This window comes from Phascolarctos cinereus, unplaced genomic scaffold (assembly GCF_003287225.1).
Source record: "Phascolarctos cinereus isolate Bilbo 61053 unplaced genomic scaffold, phaCin_HiC Scaffold_9;HRSCAF=440, whole genome shotgun sequence".
Taxonomy (NCBI): domain Eukaryota; kingdom Metazoa; phylum Chordata; class Mammalia; order Diprotodontia; family Phascolarctidae; genus Phascolarctos; species Phascolarctos cinereus.
In genome coordinates this window covers 130,912,743-130,937,875 of record NW_027556402.1, presented here as the reverse complement: position 1 = coordinate 130,937,875, position 25,133 = coordinate 130,912,743, and the positions used below count along the sequence as shown (strand labels likewise).

At 38.4% G+C, this 25,133-nt stretch overlaps 1 protein-coding gene across 4 annotated transcripts in view; it reads right to left on the bottom strand.

Annotated features, from left to right (window-relative positions):
* Positions 1 to 25,133, bottom strand: part of LOC110199265 (UDP-glucuronosyltransferase 2A1-like) — a 319,475-nt gene that overhangs the window by 183,097 nt on the left and 111,245 nt on the right. Inside the window, exon 1 of one of the 4 annotated variants that reach the window (XM_078148750.1) lies at positions 10,570 to 11,011. The exons of the other annotated variants lie outside the window; for them this stretch is intronic. Coding sequence (XP_078004876.1) covers positions 10,570 to 10,924 — 355 coding nt within the window. The 5' untranslated portion in view covers positions 10,925 to 11,011. Of the gene's footprint in view, positions 1 to 10,569; positions 11,012 to 25,133 lie in introns of those variants that run through there. 4 annotated transcript variants of the gene reach the window in all.

Here is a 25,133-nt window from a genome sequence, read left to right as displayed (position 1 = left end):
GTATTTTTTTTGTATATGAGCAGTTGCTCTGGAGGTTTTTTCGTTGGGTGATGTTGTAAAATGAGTGATAAAAAGAAACAGAAGATCAAATCGAGCATAGAGTGTTTAATCCAGAGTGGATTAATAGATGCTTCTTTACTTGCCTTGTTTGCCAAGAAGTAATATCCATTCCAAAGGAATACAATCTTCATTACTATTTCTAATCAAAACATCCTGACTTAAGTAAATTGGACACCAGTGAAAAACAAATTAAAGCATCCAAATGATTGAAAAATCTCAGTGGGGAACAATGGTTGTTCAAGAAAGGAAACTCAGAAAATGAGGCAGCTACTAAGGGTAGTTTTCAGATTTCTTTTCAAACAGGATTCGGAGTATGAAAAAGTGATTGCTGACAAGAAGTGTAAGACATCCCATTAACTGAATGTAAACAGTAAGAAAACATGAAAAATGTATTAAAACTTGCACCGCTTAGCAAAGTAATTTTTAAATTAATGTGATTTCATGATGAATACAAATGAAAAGTAAAAATTGTAATTAATTGATATTAGTTAAAATTTCCCTTTCCTTTCATATGGTTTATTTGCAAACTAGTTTAATCAATGATTTTACCATGACTTGGAAAGTGAGCCGCTAAATACCTGTCTTCACCCCGGAGAAGTTTACTCTATTTTAATTTTGGCCTCTACCTACTGCCAAGTTTGGCAGGTGTGATCTAGACCTTGGGAATTTCTATTCAGAATCTATGGAGAGAGGTAAGGGAAAAGGGTGTGACTACAGGGAAAACTCCACCCAAAACCAAGTCTTTATAGGTAAAGACCCCCATGGTATGGGAGGATTCTACTCCACCCCTCTGTGAAGAGATGAGGGCATAGAAAGGAATTTGTTGTTGTTTTGACATTTGGGGTTTTCTTGAGAAAGATATGACTATGCTTTCCAGAATGCCCCTGCTGGTTACAACAGGAAAGTGGCTAGAACAAGCATTTGGTCCATCTCTTATCCTAGTTCAGTAAAGTCATTGGGGAAGAATCCCAGAAACAGGGAGTTGGGGTTACTCCCAATAACTAGCTACAGTGGAGTCCTGGAAAGACAACTGGATACATAGTCAGAGAACCTGGGTCAAAATCCTGGTTCTTCTATATACCTTTCCTGGGTCCATAGGAAAGGCTGCAACTTCTCTGGCCCTCAGTTTCCTCATCTAACAAATAAATGGATTGGGTTAGATGTTCCCTTAAGTTGTCTTCCTGTTCTGGGATCCTGTCAGGAGAGTACAAATTTTGAACAGGAAGAGAAATTTCGTTTGCAGTGAGAGAGCTTGAAGAAAACAGGCAAGAGATAACCAGGTTCAGGGATCATGAAGGCCTTAGAACTTACAGGCTTGTGCCACATTACTTTCAGAGACAGGCTGAGACGCAGGCTGATGGAAGATGCAATTTTTACACCAAAGATAGAACCAGCCATAATACTTGCTAATGATCTACTTCAGAAAAAGTCCGCAGGACACAGAAGAATGCACCAAAAATAAGTGAAAAGGCAGCAGCCAGAATTACTGAATGTACCTGACTGCAGATCAACACAGGAAGGCTTGAAGCATGGGGAAGACCTTTAAAGGCCTGGCACTGAAGTTTTTTATTTAACAAGGTAGAGCCAAAATGGCCCAGGACTTCAACACATTTGATTAGCATGTATGAATCCTTGCTGAACAAGTTAAACAGTGCTGCACCAAGCACAGATCCCTGTGTCACTCTTCTGAAGAATTCTTTGAAAGATGTCTTGAAACATGGACGGCTAGGTGGTGCAGTGGATAGAACACTGGCCCTGAAGTCAGGAGGACGGGGGTTCAAATCTGGTCTCACACCAAACACTTCACACTTACTAGCTGTGTGACCCTGGGAAAGTCACTTACATTGAAAAAAGTTGTAAAAACTTTCACCATCAAAAATAGCTTCTTCAATCATTCTCTGACAATGAAAATCAATTGAACCATAAAAACTAGGGAGATATGTGCTCCCCAAAAATATTCATCCCACTTTTGAAAAGTCCCAGCTAATTTCAAAAAAAGAGGAATTGGCATTTTCTTGATTTCATTAAGCCCTAGGACATTGTAGAGCCTCCTGGAAGGAACATATAATGACTCAAAGGAATTTGGATGATCCAGTCACCCAGGAAACACAAAATGGATGAAGAATGTCTATTGCCTAGATTTCAACATGCATTTGGAAGGACAATCTACAGAGCTTGTCAATTAGTATGTATCTCTGAGAGAGACAGTGTTTCAGTCATTTTAGTCATGTCCAACTCTTCTTGTAAAGATATGAGGATGGTTTGCCATTGTCTTTTCCAGCTCATTTGACAGATGAGGAAACCTTAACTTGAGAATCCTTGACATTGTACCTAGCCTATGAAGGGTGATGGAGCTTCTGTTGGAGGGGTACTGTGTGGAGGGTTTGAGGTTTGGAAGAGCTGTGGTAGGGAGTGGCCTAGTGAGTTGATAAGGGAGATATACTAGGATTGCCTAGCAGTGGTAAGTGCCCAGTTGTGGTTCTATAACATAAATTTGCAATGGTTTCAGCTGGAATGATTATGTGATTTTTCTCCATCTTTCTTCAGCACCATGTGTGTAGGCCAGAAGATAGTGAGTAGTGGGAGTGATCTAAGGCTGAGACTTGGCTGGGCATAAGAGGTGATATGGTAGAAGGGCTAGGGTTTCCAGGCAGGAGGGCAGTTTAGAGTTGAATTGGTTCAACAGGAGGTCATGATGGAGAGAAGAGGAGAGACGCAGTCTAGCACAAAGAGATGACCTGGAAGATTATTGAGGGATCAAATGATTAGAGATCAGAGTGTAGAAAAATAGTAGAATATTTTAAGGGAAGGCAGAGGGAGAGGTGAAAAGCCTGTACTCAAACAAGGGTTTTTCAGAATTCTTGAATATGGAAGTGGTATATTTGTGGATGATGGCAAGACTGAGGGTATGACCATCTTTGTGCGCGGCTGTCGTGGGGTGAAGGAGTAGCTATCCACTGTGCTAAGCTGAAGAAACTCATTTTATATAAATTAAGCCCTTCCAGTTTTCTCAACAGAATACTAATGGATTGAGGCTAACACATAGAATAACCTTTAATAAGGTCAGCTCTGGCAATAAGATTTAAGAGAAAGTGGGGTTCTGCCAGAGATTCTAAAGATGGGATTCTGAAGGGATAAATGCTTGGAGGTTGAATAGGAGATTAGAATTGAAGGAAAAGATATATAAAAGTGTAAGTTGCACTTCTTAATTATTATACCACCCACTTCTCCCCGTACGTTTCCCATGTAGGGCTTTTAAAATAGTTTAATGGAAAGAGTAAATAATACTTGAGTCAGAGGACCTAGATTCATGTCTGACCTCTAACACTCTGCACGACTTTGGATAATGAAATGATCAGATTGATTCTATATCATCTTTTCACTGAAGCTATTTACACTTGATTTATTTTGTGCTGTAACTGTCTAAGTCATGGTTCTTTGTCTCTGAACTTAGTTCAGAAATTCAGCTGGCCTGCAAAGGGCCAAGTTTAAAAATTCAGTTGTGCTGTTAATGACTGTTCTATTCTTGCCTCTAGGATCTCTGTTATCCTTCAGGGATGTGGGTGGACACCAGGGAGTTTGGTCTGGCATCACCAAGCTATCCTTCTAGGATATCTGGTTTGTTACTCACTCTGTCTTTGCAAATGGCCACAAACAATGAACATTTCTGAGTGACAGGGGGGAAGAAGGGGTTTGCTGCTAGCTTCTCATTCCCAATTGCCAAACAATCATATTGTTCCCCATGCCTCAGATCTGTAACCACTCCTATGGATCTCACCATTCATGACTTTGAGCGCTTGTAACGAATCTTAAATTGTTTCCTACCTTCCAAGCCCTGTTATTTGTTCTGTACTCCCCAAAACCTAGAAAAGACAGTTGTCCCCCTCATTAAGGGTCTTGGCTTTGCTTCAGAAATGGAGATCCTATTCATTGATAAACTTATGCTTTGCTAATAAATTGATCATGCTCAGAACTTTGTGCCTCAGTTTATCTTAATTTGAACTGTTACAATAAGTTACTCTCAATTTCCTCCTACATAAAAAGAGAGATTTGGACAAGTTGGACTCTGAGGTCCTGACCAGATTCCATCTGAGATTCTGTGATCCCTTCTAAAACATCCTGAAAGGTGATCCCTGTCCTCAGGGAGAAAAGCAAGAAGCATGTAGTATGAAAGAATCATGATTCTTCCCCACAAGCTCTAGGTGGTGACAGATGCCTCAGTAATAGACGGTCATTGGTGTAACAAGTATCTAGTAGAGGATGCCAGTCAACTAGGTCCTGAGTTGCTGGTATGATAGGGAAGAGTATCAAAGCCTCGTGGTGGTCTGGTGGTTCTGCACCCCATCTCAAAACCTTAACCCTAGTGTACAACAGCACATCTCATCTACCTTCAGCATTTGCTTATGCAACAATTGCCTAATCAGGGTCTAATTTTACTAAGACATAAAAAAAAAATTTAAAGGTCATGGAACCTGTATTCCAGAGGTACCTGATATCTGCTTATCTTTGGGAAGTGAGGTACTAGAAAACAGCTCTCCCCAGATATCTTAGGAATGAAGAGTCAGGAATCTAAAACTTGCTAACCTCTAGAAGCAGTGATATCAAACAGAAATAGAAATATATCCCCATAGGTGCATATTAACTTACAATTTGCTTTATGTATTTTTATTTATTTCCTTAAACATTTCTCATCTACATTTTAATTTGGGAGCTTTTAGTTTGAGAATTCTGCTTGAGAACCCTGTCATTCTGGAATTTTGGAATGCTGCCTTCAGGTTGTGACAGTGCCCCTATGTTCTCTTGCTCTATGGCTAGGAAATTCCTACCACACGTTTTTTCTCTCTAGGTTTGCTTAATGCACTTTTCTCCTAGCGCTCCTCATATATATCTGACCACTCTTTATCAATCATCTTTGCTGTCTACTTGCAACTTGGGGTATTCCTGACAACTGTGCTCTCAAGCCTTTTCTCTCTTCTCATATACATAGGCCTCTTCTTAACTCCATCAGAACCCTTATGAGTTCAATTCTCATCTTTATGCAGATGACTCACTTATTTATGTATCCAGGACCACTCTTACACCTACATTTAGTGCTGGCCTATTGGACACTTAAGACAGGGTATCCAAGATCAAAAAAAGAGCCTAGATATCATCTTTCAAGAAATCAGCAAGGAAAACTGCCCCGATATTTTAGAACTAGAGCGCAGAACAGAAATTGAAAGAATCCACCAAACTCCTCCTGAAAGAGATTTCGAAAGGAAAACTCCTAGGAATATTGTAGCCAAATTCCAGAGCTCCCAGGTGAAGGAGAAAATAGTACAAGCAGCCAGAAAGGAACAATTCAAGTATTGTGGAAACACAATCAGGATAACACATGATTTAGCAGCTTCTACCTTTAGGGACCGGAGGGCATGGAATATAATATTCTGGAGGGCAAAGGAGATAGGATTACAACCAAGAAACACCCCCCCAGAAAAACTGAATATAATTCTCCGGGGGAAAAAATGGTCATTCAGTGAAATAGAGGACTTTCAAGCATTACTGATGAAAAGACCAGAACTGAATAGAAAATTTTACTTTCATATACAAGACTCAAGTGGAATATGAAGAGGTAAACAGGAAAGAGAAATCATAAGAGACTTCTTAAGGTTGAACTGTTTGCCTTCCTTCATGGAAAGATAATATTTATAACTCATGAGACCTTTGTCAGTAGTAGGGTAGGTGAATGGAAAAATTATATATATGTATATATAGATATAGACATAGATATAGATAGATAGATAGATAGATAGATAGATAGATAGATAGATTGATAGATAGATAGACAGACAGACAGCAGACAGACAGACAGACAGACAGACAGATAGATAGATAGATAGATAGATAGATAGATAGATATTCAGACAGACAGAGGGCACAGGTTGAGTTGAAGATGAAGGGGTCATGTCTGGAGAATAACATTAAGGGGTGAGAGAAGATTATACTAGGAGCACGAGAAAGGGAGAGGTAGAACGCAGTAAATTATCTCACAAAAAAAACAGAAAAGAAAAGGCTCTTACAGTGGAATGGAAAGAGGGGAAGGAGAGAGGGAGTGAATGAATCCTATTCTCATGAGGGTTATGAGAGAATAACATACACACTCAATTGGGTATGGAAATCTGTCTTATCCTACACGAAAATAGGGGAAGAAGGGGACAGGAGAGCAAGGGAATGATAGGGAGGAGGGCAGATTGGGAAAGGGGGTAATCAGAAGCAAACACTTCTAAGGAGGGACAGAGTCAAAAGAAAGAATGGAATAAACGGGGGCAGGGAATGAAATAGGATTAAGGGAAATAGAGTTAGTTTTTCATACCATGACTACTATGGAAGTGTTTTGCATAACTGCACAGGTATAATGTATATTGAGATGCTTGCCTTTTGAATGAGAGTGAGTGGGGAGGGAGGAAGGGAGGAAACTTGGAACACAAAGTTTTAAAAACAAATTACTAAAAAAAATGTTTTCACATGCAGCTGGGAAATAAGAAATACAGGATACAGAAATCTATCCTGCCCTACAGGAAAATTGAAGGGGAAGGGGATAAGAGAAGGGGGGGGGGAGAAATAGAGAGAGATAGAAGCAGACTAGGGGAAGGGTTATTCAGAAAGCATGTCATTTTGGCATGGGGGGAGGGGTGAGATGGAGTGAAAATTTGGAACTCAAATTCTTGTGGAAGTTAATATTGAAAACTAAAAATAAATAAATTTTAAAAAATAAGTACTAAAAAAAAAAGACAGGGTATCCAAGTGACATCTCTAACTCAGCATGTTAAAGCAGAACTGAATATCTTTCCTCTAAAATTCACTATCTTTCTCCCCTCTTTCATTCTCCCCCCAGTTCTATTGAAGACACTACCATTCTTCCTGTCTCCTTCCTCTACAACCTCAGTATCATTCTCTACTCCTTGGTCTCCTTCACCTCCACACTCACATATCCAATCAGTTGCCAGATCTTGCTTTTTCTTTTTCTTTTTCTTATTCTTTATTTATTTATTTTTTCAACACTGACTTCCACAAGACTTTAAGTTCCACACTTTATACCCATCTTGTCACTCCCTATCTCTCCCCTCCCCACCCCTCCAAATGGTTATGCATTCTGAATACCCCTTTCCTTAATCTGTGCTCCCTTCTATCTCCCCCCTTCTCTTATCCTGTTCCCCTTCTATTTTCCTGTAGAGCAACATAGATTTCTATACCCCATCACCTGTATCAGATCTTGCTTTTTCTATCTGCACAGCATCTCTTGAATCTCCCCCATTCTCTCTTCTCCCAAATTCCCTTACACCAATTCTCTCTTTTCACACAGTCACTATTTCAGCTCAGGCCCTCATCAGCTCTCATCTCAGCTATTGCAATGACCCTAACTGATCTCTCTTTCCAAGTCTCTCTCCATTCTAATGCATGCCCACATGGCTGCCAAATTTGATTTCCTTAAGGAAAGACCTGATCATATTACTGCTGAACTCAGTAAATGTGAGCCACGCTTACCAGCTATACAAATAAAATACATACTTGTCTTTTTGGCTTTTAAAGGCCTCACAACTTGGCTCTATCATCTCTTTCAAAACTTGTTACATGTTATTGCCCTTTCCACACTCAATAATGTCGACCAGAGGTGTCAAATATGATGGGCCACATGAAGCTCACAATCCTACCAGGTGCCATCTGAACCAGTTTAAAATATATTTAGAAAATATTAAATGAAATAAATCAAGGTACAATAAAAACCTAGATAATACTATGTCACCCAGGCTTCTCTGGGCATGTTCAGTTCTACTACGGAGGTGGAAACTCACTTAAGAGATGCCTTTTGAGCATGTCCAATTCGTCTAATGTGATCTAAGCTAGATGTCTCCCGTACCACAGGGGAGGGACAGCTTCCTTTGAATGGCTGTCTATGTCTTTAAAACTGGCAAGACTGAATCATTTGCCCTTCTCAGCTGCTGCTTTCCACCATTGTTCAGCGTAGCCCTTTTTGGTGACTCCCTCTCTGCTCTACCCAACATGGACCCCATGAACTGAACCAATGAACTGCACCAGTGAGAAGGGTAGGAAAATCCTTCCCTTGTTCCTACTCTTTTGCCTCTGCTCCAGAAATGGGCCTGGCTGTGTTTTCTGCTCTCTGTTGTTTGTCTTCAGGTGCTGGGAACAGGAGCGTAAGCCATGGTGACCTTGGTACCAGAATTGCAGGCAGGGTGGTGCGATGCAGCCAGTCAGGCTAGCATGGAAACCCTGAGAAGCCAGAATTCCTGGGGCAAGAGTCTTAGGGGAATTTTGGATTTCAAACTGGAATCATCTTCTATAGGAGCTGAGCTAAGCTATGAACCTAATCCCTTAGCCCTCCCAAGAGACAATGCAGGTAGAGGAGGATGATGCTTCCCACAGGTGGGGGTATACATTTGTATATTTGTGATAATACACATATATACACACATATATGTACATATATATATATAAACACATACCTATATATGTATACACACATACACATACACATATATATGTATATATACATGCACATACAGAAACACACACACACGTACACATATACATAATGAAACGCAATTTATGCAAAAGTTTGGGAACATCACAGATAACTGAGAGTGTCAGAAAAGACTTTCTGTAGGACATGACTTTTTCAATACCAAGGGGTATAAAAAAGTAGCTGTATGCTCAGTTTAAACTTATCTATTAGTTTGCCAAATCTTCTATATTGCTTTTGTATCCTTTCATAAAGAACTGTTAGCTAAATCATTTCAATTCCAGAAGTATTTAATCTAGAAGAACAACTCCTGTCAGCATGCTACTATATACTTAGGAAAGCCACAACACCGTTTTTAGCTGTACCTTGTGCCAGGGGCTGGCTAAGTGCTTTACACTTATTATGCCATTTGATCATAAACAATAATTTGCGATGAGGTAGGTGCTCCTACTATCCTCATTGTATAGATGAGGAAACCGAGGAAGACAGAGGTTAAGTGAGTTGTCCAGGATCAGAGAGCTACTAAAGGTCTGAGGCTGGATTTGAACTCAAGTCTTCCTGACTCCAGGCCAAGCACTCTCATCCACTCTGCCCCCTAGCTGCTTGAAATAAAAGGTACATAACTTCTGTACATAACTTCTGCCTGAAAAGACTATAGTGGCTACACAAGAGATATGTGGAATAAACTAAACAACCAACTAAATCAACAAATAATAGCTTAACATGATTGATCAGGACAAACAAATCCCCTACCTCAGAGAGAAGTGAGATCACTGCAGCCCGAATTAATCTAGGAACGATTCTTGGAGGTGAGATTTCTCCATTGGTCCTTTCCCCCTAACTTTCTACCATATCCCACACACACTTGGTTCAGGGGCAAAAGTTAGATACCTTTTCTTATTAAAATCAGCTGTGATCAATCACTGCTTGATTTATTTCTCCTCTCCATTCTCTAAATATTACTGGAAGCTCAATTGCCATCAACAGACAGAAACACCCTGGAACTCAAGGAGCAGTAATGCATCTCCCACCACTGCTCCTGCTTCTAGCCCAATTCCCACCCCCATTGTCCAGGAAATCAATCTTTGTGGACATGCAACCTAGTGATGAGAGGCACATAGGTGCCAAGTGGATAGAGTGCCAGACCTGGAGTCAGAAAGACTCGTTCTACTGAGTTCAAATCTAGTCCAGACATTTACTAGATGTGTGACCCTGGGCAAGTCATTAATCGGTTTCCTCATGTGTAAAATGAACTGAAGAAAGAAATGGCATATCACACTAATATTCAGGCCAAGAAAATCCCAAATAGGGCCAAGTCAAGACTGAAATGACTCGACAACAACAATAATCAATCTGTGACTGCTTCTGCAGGAACTCTGATCCCTTTCTCCTCAATGGCCACAGCTACTAAGGACCTCAAAAAGTCAGTTGTCACCAGCAAAGTGCTGTCACATTGTTCCGTATCAGATATGAATGTGTTTTGTATCACTAGTAAGAACACTAAGGAGGATACATTATCATCTGCTTTGCGGTATTCGCCCCACCCCTCCATCTCACTAGGACCATGAGGCCTCTCTGTTGGACTTACAACTGAAACTTCCCATGTGCATTGTCTCCCCCACTAAAATGCTCCTGGAGAGCAAGGGGCTGTCTTGATTTTCTATTTATACCCCAGAACATAGCACAGTGTTTTGCATGTAATAGGTGCTTAATCAATGCTTTCACACTTGCTCATTGATTCATTATGCTTATTAATTTGCTTTTCTGATTTGACTAAAGATTCAAACCTAAGCCGATTGTGAAATGGCAGTTTTCATGTTTTATGTATGAGCAAATCATTTTGTCACAAAACTTTCTGTATCTGATTGCAATAAAAAAAAAACTCATTTTTTTCTTGACATCAAACTCCTGTTCACACTGAGATGCATAAGAATGTCAGGGAATTGCTGAACAGGTTTGACACATTAATTATAAAGTGTCCACAGACTTACCTAACACATCACTGTAAAACTGATCCCAATCCTTCATGTTAAAATTCTGAAACCAAAAGTCAAAGTAAATGAAGAAAAGCATATTTTTCACCCGCTCCATAAATGTCATCCTGTCAGTCAACACTGACATGGCTACAGGCACATAGGAAGGAGGGGATGGGAGTCCTCCACAGTATTTTTCAAGGGTATTGCCCAGGCTCAAGCGCAGACTATAGACAAAGGGTATTCCAAGTCTTTCTGCTATGAGCTCACCACAAGGACATATAGCATCTGAAATAACAACTTCATACTTGGCTTGTTTCAATGTCTTCATAAGGTCTTTGTTCAAAACAGCGCTCTCACACTGCTGTTTCATAAGCCTTGAACACTGATAAAATAAGCCTTGCAGGGCTGCACCATACTCTAATGCCGAAAGCTTTCGAAATTCATTACTCCATGTGTGGAAAAATTATCAAAAAATGAAGCCAAATGCTCTAGCTTTGTCACCACAGGAAAATCTTTGACATGGAAGCCTGAGGAATTACTAGGATCAACAAAAACAGTAGCAGAGGGTGTCAGCACAGTCACCTCATGGCCCCTCTGAATGACTCCATCCAGCAGGACCTTCAGATTGAGCCAGTGACTGTTTTCCATAGGCCATACCAGGACCTTCCCACAGGATCCACAGCTAAAGCAACAGAGCTGCAGCAGCAAAAGAGCTGAAACCCAGTTCTCAGACCCCATGGTTATTCTTGCTTTCTGAACTGCTTCGTTCTTTCCATCAAGAGTTCCCTTTTATGTCACCAATAAGGAGGTTAAAATGTAACTGATATTTCTAAATTCTTTATACAAATAGCCATAGTTAGTCCTATCCAAAATATGGTCTTGCACAATTAGGCAAAACCGTTCATACATTCCACAACTTTCTTCTTAGAGATAAAAACTTAGCTGGTATCATCAAAGTCCCTCGTTCACAAAAGTTCAAGGTCTTATGTAATATCGGTACTTTAACAAGGGAACTTCATCATGAGCCAGAAAACACTTTTTAATCTTTCTGAGTTTAAGTATGGATACTATTTATTTCTTTAAGTCATACAGGTTTTATAGCAAAATGGGTCTCCTTTCAATCTATCTCACTTGTATCTCAAGCTTCTTTGCCCTTAGATTTCAAGATGGGACATCTTACCAGCCCAACCCTCTGAGGAATAGCTGAGAAAAATGAGTTCAGGGTTGTGAGGACATCCCTCAGACAGTCTCAGTGAGTTATACTTTGTTGGGTCCTAATGGAGGTCAATTCCTGATCCTACTGGGGAAGCTGCTATTCTAAGTTTTTCCTCCTCTTCCATTGTTTTGGATCTTAAACTGGAATAGATATTCTGTTAAGTGATTATCATGAAGCATATGGGCTTGGGGCAGCTAGGCGGCACATTGGATAGATTCCAGGCCTGGAGTCAGGAAGACACATCTTCTTGAGAGTGAATCTGACCTCAAACTCTTACTGGTTGTGTGACCCTGGGCAAGTCACTTAATGCTGTTTTCCTCAGTTTCTTCATCTATAAAATGAGCTGGAGAAGGAAATGACAAAAACACTCAAAAGTCTTTGCCAAGAAAACCCCAAATGTCATCACAGAGTGGGGCATGAATGAAAACAACTGAATAACAACAGCAACCCAAGGGCTTGAGTTCATGGATAACCAACTCTGACTTGGTATATTAGTTCAATGTTTGAATAGATTTGAATTATCTCTACCATCCATCTATTGTTTTATTTGTAATTATGTCTTATTCTAACAGTATTTGATTTTCTGATCTTTTTATTAGGAACACTTGAATATCAGAAATGCCTCTCCTGTGTTTTACAGTGATGTCTGCTGAAGCCTCTGTGATCCTGATTGTGGCTTCTTTATGTTTGAATGATTTCTTTCTGGCTAATTGCAGTATTTTTTCCTTGCCTTAGATGTTCTGGATTTTGGTTATAATATTCCTAGAAGTTTTCATTTTGGGATTTCTTTTAGGAAATGACCAGTGAATTCTTCTGATTTCTACTTTGCTCTCTGGTTCTAAGATATCTGGACTGTTTTCTTCATAGTTTTTTGAAATATGATGTTTGTTCATGGATATTGCAGGTAATACAATCATTCTTAAATTCTCTCCCCTAGATCTATTTTGCTGGTCAGTTCTTTTTCTTATGAGGTATTTCACATTTTCTTTTACTTTTTCAGTCTTTTGACTTCATTTTATTATTTCTTAATGTCTCATGGAGTCATTTGCTCCCATTTGGCCAATTCTAATTTTTAAGGAATTATTTTCTTCAGTAATATTTTTAAGCTCCTTTACCAAGCTGTTAATTCTCTTTTCATAACTTTTTTTATACCACTCATTTTCCCCCTATTTTTGCTCTCTCATTCTTATATGATTAAAAAAAATTTCCTCTTTTTTTTAAATCTCTTTCTTTAATTCATCTGAGAATTATCACTGAGTTTATGTCCAATCTACATTTTTCTTTGAGGCTCTTCTTGTAGATGTTTTCAAGTTATTGTTTTCTGTGTTTTCTGTGTTCTATGCCATCTTCCCTATCATCAGAGTAACTCTTTATGCTTGTGTTCATTTTTTTTTACTCATTCTTGCAGCCCACCTCTTGACTTTGAATTTTATGTTAATGTTGGGCCATGCTCACTTCTGGGGGAGGGTGGGGTTAGCATATTTGTTCTGAGCTTACTTCTTTTTATGTCCTTCTACTGTTTTCCCAGCTAAGTTTAGGGTACTGCAAGTTTTCAGTGCCTCTGTATGGTGTGATCTTCAGAGAGGTTAGCTCACTGCTCTTCTGGGACAAACTCTGTAAGTTCCTGTGGGTTTTAATCTATTGGATTTTGTGTGGTTGCTTTTCAGTAGACCACTGCTGGACTCAGTTACTATTAGTCTTCTGGGGGGTTCTGTAGGTTCAGAGTTACTGAATTGCTTGACTTTCCTTTCATGTTGTTTTCCTACCCTGGGTATTCCAACTGTAAGCTTATGTGATGGGCTAAAGGTTAGACCTATGATCCTCTTCTGTTCTTGGGCTCAGATACACACACAGCAAAATTTGGCATAGCTAAGGTCTCTTCTCTTTCTGACTTTCACCTCTCCTCCCTGCCCTGAAACTAGGTAATGGAGGACCAATAGAGTTACCTGCTGGCACCTGTTCTGGTTCACAGCATTGGTTCAGGTATATTCTGGGATTTCTTTTTCTTCTAGCCTTGATTCAGTCCTAGTCACCTTACCATTCCTGCATGCTAGAAGGCTCCCCATTGCTGTGGATACTGCCTCAGCCACTGTAGCATTGTATCTATAGACCTCACTGTCCATCTTCCTGAGCTGCCCTGGACTGGAAATATGACTTACTATGACTTGTTCTCAGCTTTCTCAACAAGAAATTGTTGGATTGAATTTTTAAGTTGTTGTGAAGAAAGTGTGTCACATGAGTTGGGTAAAAATGGTAACTCTCACTCTACCATCTTGATTCCCAGTACTTGATTTTCTACCGGAAATTTCTGCCATTTTGCTTTGTGTATTCTGATCTGTCTATATGGTTTCTACCTACGCTTATACACATATTTTAAGAGATTAGTTATACTATGGTTGTTTCTCAAATTCTTGCAAATAGTCAGACTGGCTTATTTTTTTTTTCCAGTAAGTCTCACCCATCCTTTAGTCAATACACCTAACACCCTTTTTGGGTTGCATCCTGGAGGAGGTCACATGGTATTTCTACATATTTCTACATAATCAATAAAGAATGTAAAAACACATCCTAGGATTGCAGTTATTGGGTGACATGCAGAAGCAGCAAAGCCCTGAGGCTTTGGTTAAATGATTTCATTAACCACTCTTCAGGGTTGTTAGACAGAATTTTGATAGTATTAGAAATTGAAGGCCTTGTACAACCGGTTGAAGAAGTTAGAAATTAAAGTCGTGACTTTAGTGTGGGTTGTCAGGTAACATGATCTAGCTTAACTAGTGTATCAACGTTTGTGAAAATCTTCATCCACATGATCTGTAACAAAATTATTTGTCTTTCTCCCTTCATAGTGCTACTCTTTGACAATTGTTGGAGGCCCCTTGCTCTAAAATCAGAATTCTTCAATATGTTGTTTCCAAGAAAGACATTTCAAGCTGAGATATACACAAAGTAAAAGTAAGGGGCTAGAGGTGAATTTATTATGCTTCAGCTGAAGTGAGGAAAGCAGGGGTAGCAATCATCATCCCAGCCAAAGCAAAAGCAAAAACAGATCAAATTAAAAGAGATGGAGAAAGAAACCACATCTTGCTGAACAGTACCATAGATAACGAAGTCATATCTATATTAAACACATATGCATCAATTGGCATATCATCTAAATTTATGAATGAGAAGTGAAAGACTTACAGGAAGAAGTAGATAATAAAGTCTGATGCTAAGTGAAGTGAGGAGAACCAACAGGACTTTGTACACAATAAAATCCATATTATGCAAAGGCTAATAATGTTACACTGAACCCTTCTCAGCATTATGAGGATCTAAGACGTCTCCAGAGGTCTCGGGATGGAAAATGCTGTCCACATCCAAGGAAAGAACTATGGAAGTCGAATCGGTATCACTTATTTTTACCTTATGTTGAGTTTTGTTTCATCTTTCTGATGGTTCCTCCTATTGTTTTAATTTTTACTTACAACTTCACTAATGTGAAAATATGCTTAATAGGAATGTAAATGTAAAGCCCATATGAGATTGTGTGCTGTCTTGGGGAGGGTGGGGAGGGAGGAAGGGGGATAAAATTTTCAACTCAAAAGCATATGGAAGTGATTGATAAATCAAAATAAATTAATAAAATTTTAAAAAGATAGGCATATAAAAAAGGAAATAGATAATAAAAATATGCTAGATGAATAAAATTTGAAAATGTTAGATATGATATATCTTTGGACAAAATTAAATGGGAATGGAAAGGAGTATACTTCTTACTCAACAGTTCATGGCATCTACACAAAAATTGACAATGTCTTAGGATACAAAAACCATCACTCAAATGCCAGAAAAGCAGAAAAAATAAACACATATTTTCAGGTCATAATGCAATAAAAATTACTTCAATAATGGACAACGGAAAGAAAGATTAAAATTTAATTGGAAATAAATCATCTTATTCTAAAAAACGTGGGTCAAAACATCATAGAAACAATTGGCAATTTCATTAAAATGACAACAATGAGAGACCATACCAAAATTTATGGGATGCACCCAAAGTGCTAGCTAGGGAAACTTCTATCTCTAATTGCATATATCAATAAAATATGGAAAGAGCAGATCAGTGAATTAGACATGCAACAAAGAAAGAAAAAAAAACTAGAAAAAGAACAAATTAAAAATCCCCAATTAAACACCATATTGGGAATCTTGAAAATCAAAGAAACATTAATTAAAATGACAGTAAGAAAACCACTGAACTAAATAAATAAATCTAAATAAAATTAGAAACTGATTTTATGAAAAAGCCAATACAATATATAAAACATTGCTTGATTTTTATTTAAAAAGGAAAGAAGAAAAACAAATTACTAGTATCAAAAGTGAAAGGGATGAATTCACCAGTACTAAAGTGGAAATTAAGGCAATTGTTAGAAGCAATTTTACCCAATTATATACCAATAAATTTCACAATCTAAGTGAAATGGATGAATATCTACAAAAATATAAATTACCCACACAAAAATATAAATTACCCATATTAACAAAAGAAATACAATGCTTGAATAACCCAATCTTAGAAAAAGAAATTGAACAAGCCATCAGGGAATTTCCTAAGAAAAATTCCTCAGAACCACATGGATTCACAAGCAAATTCTACTAAACATTTAAAGAACAATTAATCCCTATATTGTGTAAACTATTTTGGAAAAAAGGAGGAAGAGTCCTACCAACTGCCTTTTATGACACAAATATGGTGCTGATACCTAAATCAGGAAGAGCCAAAACAGAGAAAACAAATATAGACCAATTTCCCTAATAAATATTGATGCAAAAAATTTAAATAAAATACTAGCAAAGAGATAACAGCAACATATCAGAAGGATCATATGCAATGACCAGGTGGGATTATAGCAAGAAAGCATGGCTGGCTCAGTGTTAGGAAAACTATAAGCATAATTGACCATATCAACAAGTAAACAAATAGAAATCATATGATTATCTCAACAGATGCAGAAAAAGCCTTTTACAAAATGGAGCACCCATTCCTATTAAAAACACTAGAGAGCATAGGAATAAATGGAGATTGCCTTAAAATCATAAGTGATACTTATCTAAAACCATCAGGAGGCATTATCTGTAATGGGGATAAGCTTGAAGTGTTCCCAATAAGATCCAAGGTGAATCAAGGATGTCCATTATCACCTCTATTAAGGACTTAGAATAGGCAATGAGGGAATAAAACTATCACTCTTTGCAGATGACATGATGTTATATAGAAAATCCTGGAGACTCAACTAAAAAATTACCTGAAATTATTAACAACTTAAGCAATGTTGCAGGATACAACATGAACCCACATAAATCATCAATATTTCTACATATTATCAACAACGTCCAGCAGTAAGAGATAGAAATTCCTTTTAAAATACCTGTAGAGAATATGAAATAATAGGGAACACCTGCCAAGACAAATGCAGAAACTATATAAACGCAACTATAAATTGCTTATCACAGAACTAAAATCAGATCTAAAAAACTAGAAAAATGTTAATTGCTCATTGGTAGGCCAAACCAATACAATAAAAATTACAATTCTACTAACAAGAATCTATATATAGTCAGTGCCATACCATTCAAACTATCAAAAATTATTTTATAGGGCTAGAAAAATAAAAACAAAATTCATCTGGAAGAACAAAAGCTCAAAAATATCAATGGAATCAATGGAAAAATTCAAAGAAGGTGTTCTACCCTTACCAGATCTTAAACTGTATAATGAAACAGTAATTACTAAAACAATCCAGTACTGACTAAAAAACACAGCAGTAGATCATTGGAACAGATTAGGTACAAATTACATTATAGTAAATGAGCATAGTAATCTAGTATATAACAAAGCGAAAGACACAAGCTTTTGGAAAAAAAAACTCAGTATTTCACAAAAACAGCTAGGAAAACTAGAAAACAATACGGCAGAAACTAGGTGTAGACCAATATCTCACATCATATACCAAGATAAAGTAAAAAGGGTACCTGATTTACACAGGAAGGGTAAAATCATAAACAAATTAAGTGAGCATGGAATTGTTCATCCGAAAGACTTATGGATAAAGGCACAATTTAAGACCAAAGAAGAAGATAAGGAGAGCATTATAAAATATAAAACAGATAATTCTGATTAAATAAAAGTAAAAAGTTTTTGCACAAGTAAAACTAATGCAATTAAAATTATAAGGAAAGCAGAAAAATGGAGGAATTTTTTGCAACAACTATCTCTGATAAAATCCTCATTTCTCAAATATATAGAGAATTGAGTCAAATTTATAAAAATGCAACTCATTCACCAATTGACAAATGATCAAAGGATATGAACACGCAGTTTTCAGACAATCAAAGATATCTATTGTCATGAAAAAATGTTCCAAGTCACTATTGATCAGAGAAATGCACGTGAAAACAACTCTGAGATACCGTCTCAAGCCTGTCAAAGTGGCTAATACGACAAAAAGGAAAATGTTAGATGTGGAAGGGGATGTGGGAAACCTGGGACACTAATGTACTGTTGGTCAAGTTGTGAACTGATCCTATCATTCTGGAGAGCAACTTGGAAACCTGCAGAAAGGGTCATAAAACTGTGCATATCCTTTGATCTAGCAATACCACTGCTAGGTGTATATCCCAAAGACATTCAAAAAAAGGGTGGGGAGAGGAGAAGAACCTATTTGTACAAAAATACTTATAGCAGCTTTTATTTGGTGACTAAGAATTGGAAATCAAAAGGATGCTCACCAATTGGGGAATGGCTGAACAAGTTGTGATACCTGAATTTAATGGAATACTACTGTTCTATAAGCAATGATGAGCAGGCAGATTTTAGAAGAACCTGGAAAGACTTACATGAATTGGTGCTGAGTGAAGAGAGCAGCACCAGGAGAAAGAACACTGTATACTAACAGCAACATTGTACAATGACTAACATTGAAAGACTTAGATTATTTTCCATATCCAGAGAAAGAACTATGGAGTCTGAATGCAGATGGAAGCATACTGTTTTCTTTTTTTTCCTTTCTTCTGGTTTTTCCCTTTTGTTCTGATCCTTCTTTCACAACATGACTAACGCAGAAATATATTTAATATGGTTATACATGCATAGCTTGTATCAGATTACGTACTACCCTTGGGGAACAGGAGGGGGAGAGAGAAAAAAACTTGGAACTCAAAATCTTACAAAAATGAATGTTGAAAACTATCTCTAAATGTAATTGAAAAAATTAAATCTATTAAGTGGGAAAAAAGAAATTAAAAGCAGGATGATTTCACAAAAACCTGGAAAGACTTACATGAACTGATCCCTAATGAAATGAACAGAACTAGGAGAATGTTATACACTGAAACAGCAATATTATTCGATGAAGAATTGTGAATTACCTAGCTATTCTTAGCAATAAAATGATCCAAGAAATCCCAAAGAGGTAATGATGAAGCAAGCACGCTATCCATCACCAGAGAAAGAATGATATTGATTGAATATGGACTGAAGCATGCCATTTTTCACTTTCTTTCTTTCGTTTTTTGTTCTTTCCTTCAAGTCTTCTTGTGCAAAATGACTAATATGGAAATGTTTTAAATAATTATACACATATAAGCTATATCTTATTGCTTTCTGTCTCAGGAAAGGGGTAGGAGAGCGAGGAAGGATGGGATAGAAATTGTAACTCAAACCTTCAAACAAAAAAGCCTAGTAGACTCTAAAAAAAATCCTTATACAAAAAAGCTAAAGGTTTCCATGCTGATTTTATACACCTAGGTTGCTGAAATTAGAAGGAGTAATAAATATTCTCTCATCTGATATAGGCAAAGCCCAGTAGAAAGGAATTCTAGATTGCAAGAGGGGATTACTAGCAATGAGAAACTAACTGGGAGACCCAGTCACCCAAGCCTTAAGAGTTGCTGGCAGACACAAATTGGAGACATAGGATAACAGGAGCAGAACAGAAGACATTCAAGAGTCCTGAAGATGGATCACAAGTTGTAAAATACAAGCAACACATAACAATAAGAAAATGGATTTTGATCATTGTTTTTCCAATGAAAATTATTAATTATTGCTACATGAAGATTAGTTTTTACTAATATAGTATCCTAGTCACTCTAGATGGAGGTACTACATTGAATGCAGTCTTCTTTATGCTTTATACTCTAGGCAGATATATACTTGCTTTTTACGCTAACACTTTACCTGAAGCTTTCCCGGGTCTCTTTATGATCTACAAAGGAGAAAATCTTAAGCTAGTGTAGTGAAGTCCATGACAATCAGCTCAGCAGACAAAACTGAAAATAAAATGACAGTCTACAACACTCCTGAAAAAACCCATCTTACCTAACACCTCACTGTAAAATTGCTTCCACTTTGTCTCAAATGGATGGAATCAGAACTAGTCAAAGAAGAGTGATAGTTGTATATTCTCCACTCTTTCCATGAAGGTCATCTTGTCAGTCAGTCTGCCCATGGGCATGGGCACATAGGAAAGAGGAGAAGGAAGTCCCCCACAGCATTTCTCATAGGCATTCCTCATGCTCCACCGGAGACTATTTATGAAAGGGATTTCAAGCACCTCCGCTATCAGATCTCCACATGGAAATGCAGCATCTGCTAACAGCACATCATAGCCAGTTTGTTGCAGCTTCTCCATGAGCATCTGGTTGAAGATTACATTTTCACACCTTGATTTTACAACAGGAAAATAAGTGCTGAAAGATTCTTGAAATTCCCAGTTTTTCCCAGTGTGAAAAAGTGGGGTTTTTGTTAATCATCACGCTCAAAAAAATATCCAAGTTGTCCACCAGTTCTTTTATTTGCGGTACAGGAAAAACGTCATAGTTCAGCCCTGAAGAGTCAGTGGAACCAGTGAGAAACATATCAGAAGACACTAACACAGTCACCAAGTGACCCCTTTGTGCCAGCTCTTCAAGAATTGCCATCATATTAAGCCAGTGGCTATGTTCCAGTGGCCACACCAGGACCTTCCCACAGGACCCAAATCCAAAACAGCAGAGCTGCAGCAGCAGCAGAATAGACACCCACTTTTCAGTCATAGTGCCTGAGCCTGATGCCTTCTGATACACTACTGCTCTTTGTGCATGCCAGATGAAGACACACAGGCAAGCCAAGACACAAGTAGAAGATTAATTTCTAAAGGAAGTTCTCACCAATTGCACTTTTAGACCAAGGAAACCTCCCATTCTTCCTGTCTCCTTCCTTTACAACCTCAGTATCATTCTCTACTCCTTGGTCTCCTTCACCTCCACACTCACATATCCAATCAGTTGCAAGATCTTGCTTTTTCTTTTTCTTTTTCTTATTCTTTATTTATTTTTGGTTTTCAACATTGACTTCCACAAGATTTTGAGCTCCACATTTTCTCCCCATCTTGTCACTCCCTATCTTGCCCCTCCCCATACTCCAAAATCCTTATGCATCCTGAATACCCCTTTCCTTAATCTGCACTCCCTTCTATCTCCCCTCTTCTGTTATCCTGTTCCCCTTTTATTTTCCTGTAGGGCAAGATAGAATTCTATACCCCATTGCCTGTATCAGATCTTGCTTTTTCTATCTGCACAGCATCTCTTGAATCTCCCTCATTCTCTCTTCTCCCAAATTCCCTTACACCAATTCTCTCTTTTCACACAGTCACTATTTCAGCTCAGGCCCTCATCAGCTCTCATCTCAGCTATTGCAATGACCCTAACTGATCTCTCTTTCCTACCAGTCTCTCTCTCATTCTAATGCAGCCCACATGGCTGCCAAATTTGATTTCCTTAAGCAAAGACCTGATCATGTCACCGCTGAACTCAGTAAATGCCAGCCGCCCTTACCAGCTTTGCAAATAAAATATATACTCCTCTTTTTGGCTTTTAAAGACCTCACAACTTGGCTCTATCATCTCTTTCAAAACTTGTTACATGTTCTTGCCCTTTCCACACTCAATAATGTCGACCAGAGGTGTCAAACATGATGGGCAACATGAAGCTCACAGTCCTAGCAGGTACCATCTGAACCAGTTTAAAATATATTTACAAAATATTAAATAAAACAAATAAAAGTGCAATAAAAACCTAGATAATACTATGTCACCCAGGCTTCTCTGGGCATGTTCAGTTCTACTACGGAGGTGGAAACTCCCTTAAGAGAGGCCTTTTGAGCATTTCCAATTCCTCTAATGTGTTCTAAGCTAGATGTATCCCCTACCACAGAGGAAGGATAGCTTCCTTTGAATGGCTGTCTATGTCTTTAAAACTGGCAAGACCAAGCCAATTGCTCTTTTCAGCTGCTGCTTGCCACCATTGTTCAGCTTAGCCCTTTTTGGTGACTCCCTCTCTGCTCTACCCAACATGGACCCCATGAACTGAACCAATGAACTGCACCAGTGAGAAGGGTAGGAAAATCCTCCCTTGTTCCTACTCTTTTACCTCTGCTCCAGAAATGGGCCTGCTGTGTTTTCTGCACTCTTTTATTTGTCTTCAGGTGCTGGGAACAGCGTAAGCCATGGTGACCTTGGTACCAGAATTGCAGGAGGGTGGTGCGATGCAGCCAGTCAGGCTAGCATGGAAACCCTGAGAAGCCAGAATTCCTGGGGCAAGAGTCTTAGGGGAATTTTGGATTTCAAACTGGAATCATCTTCTATAGGAGCTGAGCTAAGCTATGAACCTAATCCCTTAGCCCTCCCAAGAGACAATGCAGGTAGAGGAGGATGATGCTTCCCACAGGTGGGGGTATACATTTGTATATTTGTGATAATACACATATATACACACATATATGTACATATATATATATATACCTATATATGTATACACACATACAATACACATATATATGTATATATACATGCACATACGAAACACACACACGTACACATATACATAATGAAACGCAATTTATGCAAAAGTTTGGGAACATCACAGATAACTGAGAGTGTCAGAAAAGACTTTCTGTAGGACATGACTTTTTAATACCAAGGGGTATAAAAAAGTAGCTGTATGCAGTTTAAACTTATCTATTAGTTTGCCAAATCTTCTATATTGCTTTTGTATCCTTTCATAAAGAACTGTTAGCTAAATCATTTTCAATTCCAGAAGTATTTAATCTAGAAGAACAACTCCTGTCAGCATGCTACTATATACTTAGGAAAGCCACAACACCGTTTTTAGCTGTACCTTGTGCCAGGGGCTGGCTAAGTGCTTACACTTATTATCCCATTTGATCATAAACAATAATTTTGCGATGAGGTTAGGTGCTCCTACTATCCTCATTGTATAGATGAGGAAACCGAGGGACAGAGGTTAAGTGAGTTGTCCAGGATCAGAGAGCTACTAAAGGTCTGAGGCTGGATTTGAACTCAAGTCTTCCTGACTCCAGGCCAAGCACTCTCATCCACTCTGCCCCCTAGCTGCTTGAAATAAAAGGTACATAACTTCTGTACATAACTTCTGCCTGAAAAGACTATAGTGGCTAGACAAGACACGTGGAGTAAACTAAGTAACCAACTAAATAAATGAAGAATAGCTTAAAATGAATGATCAGGATAAACAAATCCTCTACCTCAGAGAGAAGTGAGATCACTGTAGCCTGAATTAATCTAAGAAGGATCTTGGAAGTGAGATTTCTCCATTGGTCCCTTCCCCCTAACTTTCTACCATATCCCACACACACTTGCTTCAGGGGCAAAAGTTAGATACCTTTTCTTATTAAAATCAGCTGTGATCAATCACTGCTTGATTTATTTCTCCTCTCCATTCTCTAAATATTACTGGAAGCTCAATTGCCATCAACAGACAGAAGTACCCAAGATCTGAAGGAGCAGTAATGCATCTCCCACCACTGCTCCTGCTTCTGGCTCAATTCCCACCCCCATTGTCCAGGAAATCAATCATTGTGGACATGCAACCTAATGATGAGAGGCACATAGGTGCCAAGTGGATAGAGTGCCAGACCTGGAGTCAGAAAGACGCATTCTACTGAGTTCAAATCTAGTCCAGACATTTACTAGATGTGTGACCCTGGGCAAGTCATTAATCGGTTTCCTCATGTGTAAAATGAACTGAAGAAAGAAATGGCATATCACACTAATATTCAGGCCAAGAAAATCCCAAATAGGGCCAAGTCAAGACTGAAATGACGCGACAATACCAATAATCAACCTGTGACTGCTTCTGCAGGAACTCTTATCACTGCCTCCTCAATGGCCACAGCTACTAAGGACCTCAAAAAGTCAGTTGTCACCAGCAAAGTTCTGTCACATTGTTCCGTATCAGATATGAATGTGTTTTGTATCACTAGTAAGAACACTAAGGAGGATACATTATCATCTGCTTTGCGGTATTCGCCCCACCCCTCCATCTCACTATGACCACGAGGCCTCTCTGTTGGACTTACAACTGAAACTTCCCATGTGCATTGCCTCCCCCACTAAAATGCTCCTGGAGAGCAAGGGGCTATCTTGATTTTCTATTTAAACCCCAGAACATAGCACAGTGTTTTGCATGTAATAGGTGCTTAATCAATGCTTTCACACTTGTTCATTGACTCATTATGCTTATTAACCTGCTTTTCCATTTTGACTAAAGATTCAAACCTCAGCCCATTGTTAGATCCAGTTTTCATGTTTTATGGATAAGCCAATCATTTTGTCACAAAACTTTGTGTACCTGATTGCAAAAAAAAAAAAACAACTCACTTTTTCATGACATTACACTCCTGTTCACACTGAGATGCATAAGAATGTCAGGGAATTGCTGAACAGGTTTGACACATAAATTATAAAGTGTCCACAGACTTACCTAACACATCACTGTAAAACTGATCCCAATCCTTCATGTTAAAATTCTGAAACCAAAAGTCATAATAAATGAAGAAAAGCATATTTTTCACCCGCTCCTTAAATGTCATCCTGTCAGTCAACACTGACATGGCTACAGGCACATAGGAAGGAGGGGATGGGAGTCCTCCACAGTATTTTTCAAGGGTATTGCCCAGGCTGAAGCGCAGACTATAGACAAAGGGTATTCCAAGTATTTCTGCTATAAGCTCACCACAAGGACATATAGCATCTGAAATAACAACTTCATACTTGGCTTGTTTCAATGTCTTCATAAGGTCTTTGTTCAAAACAGCGCTCTCACACAGCTGTTTTATAAGCCTTGAATACTGATAAAATAAGTTTTGCACAAATGCACCATACTCTAATGCCGAAAGGTTTTGCAATTCATTACTCCAAACTGTGACAAAGTTTTCAAAAAATAAAGCTAAATCCTCTGGATTTGTCACCACAGGAAAAACTTCAACATGCAAACCTGATGAATTACTAGGATCAACAAA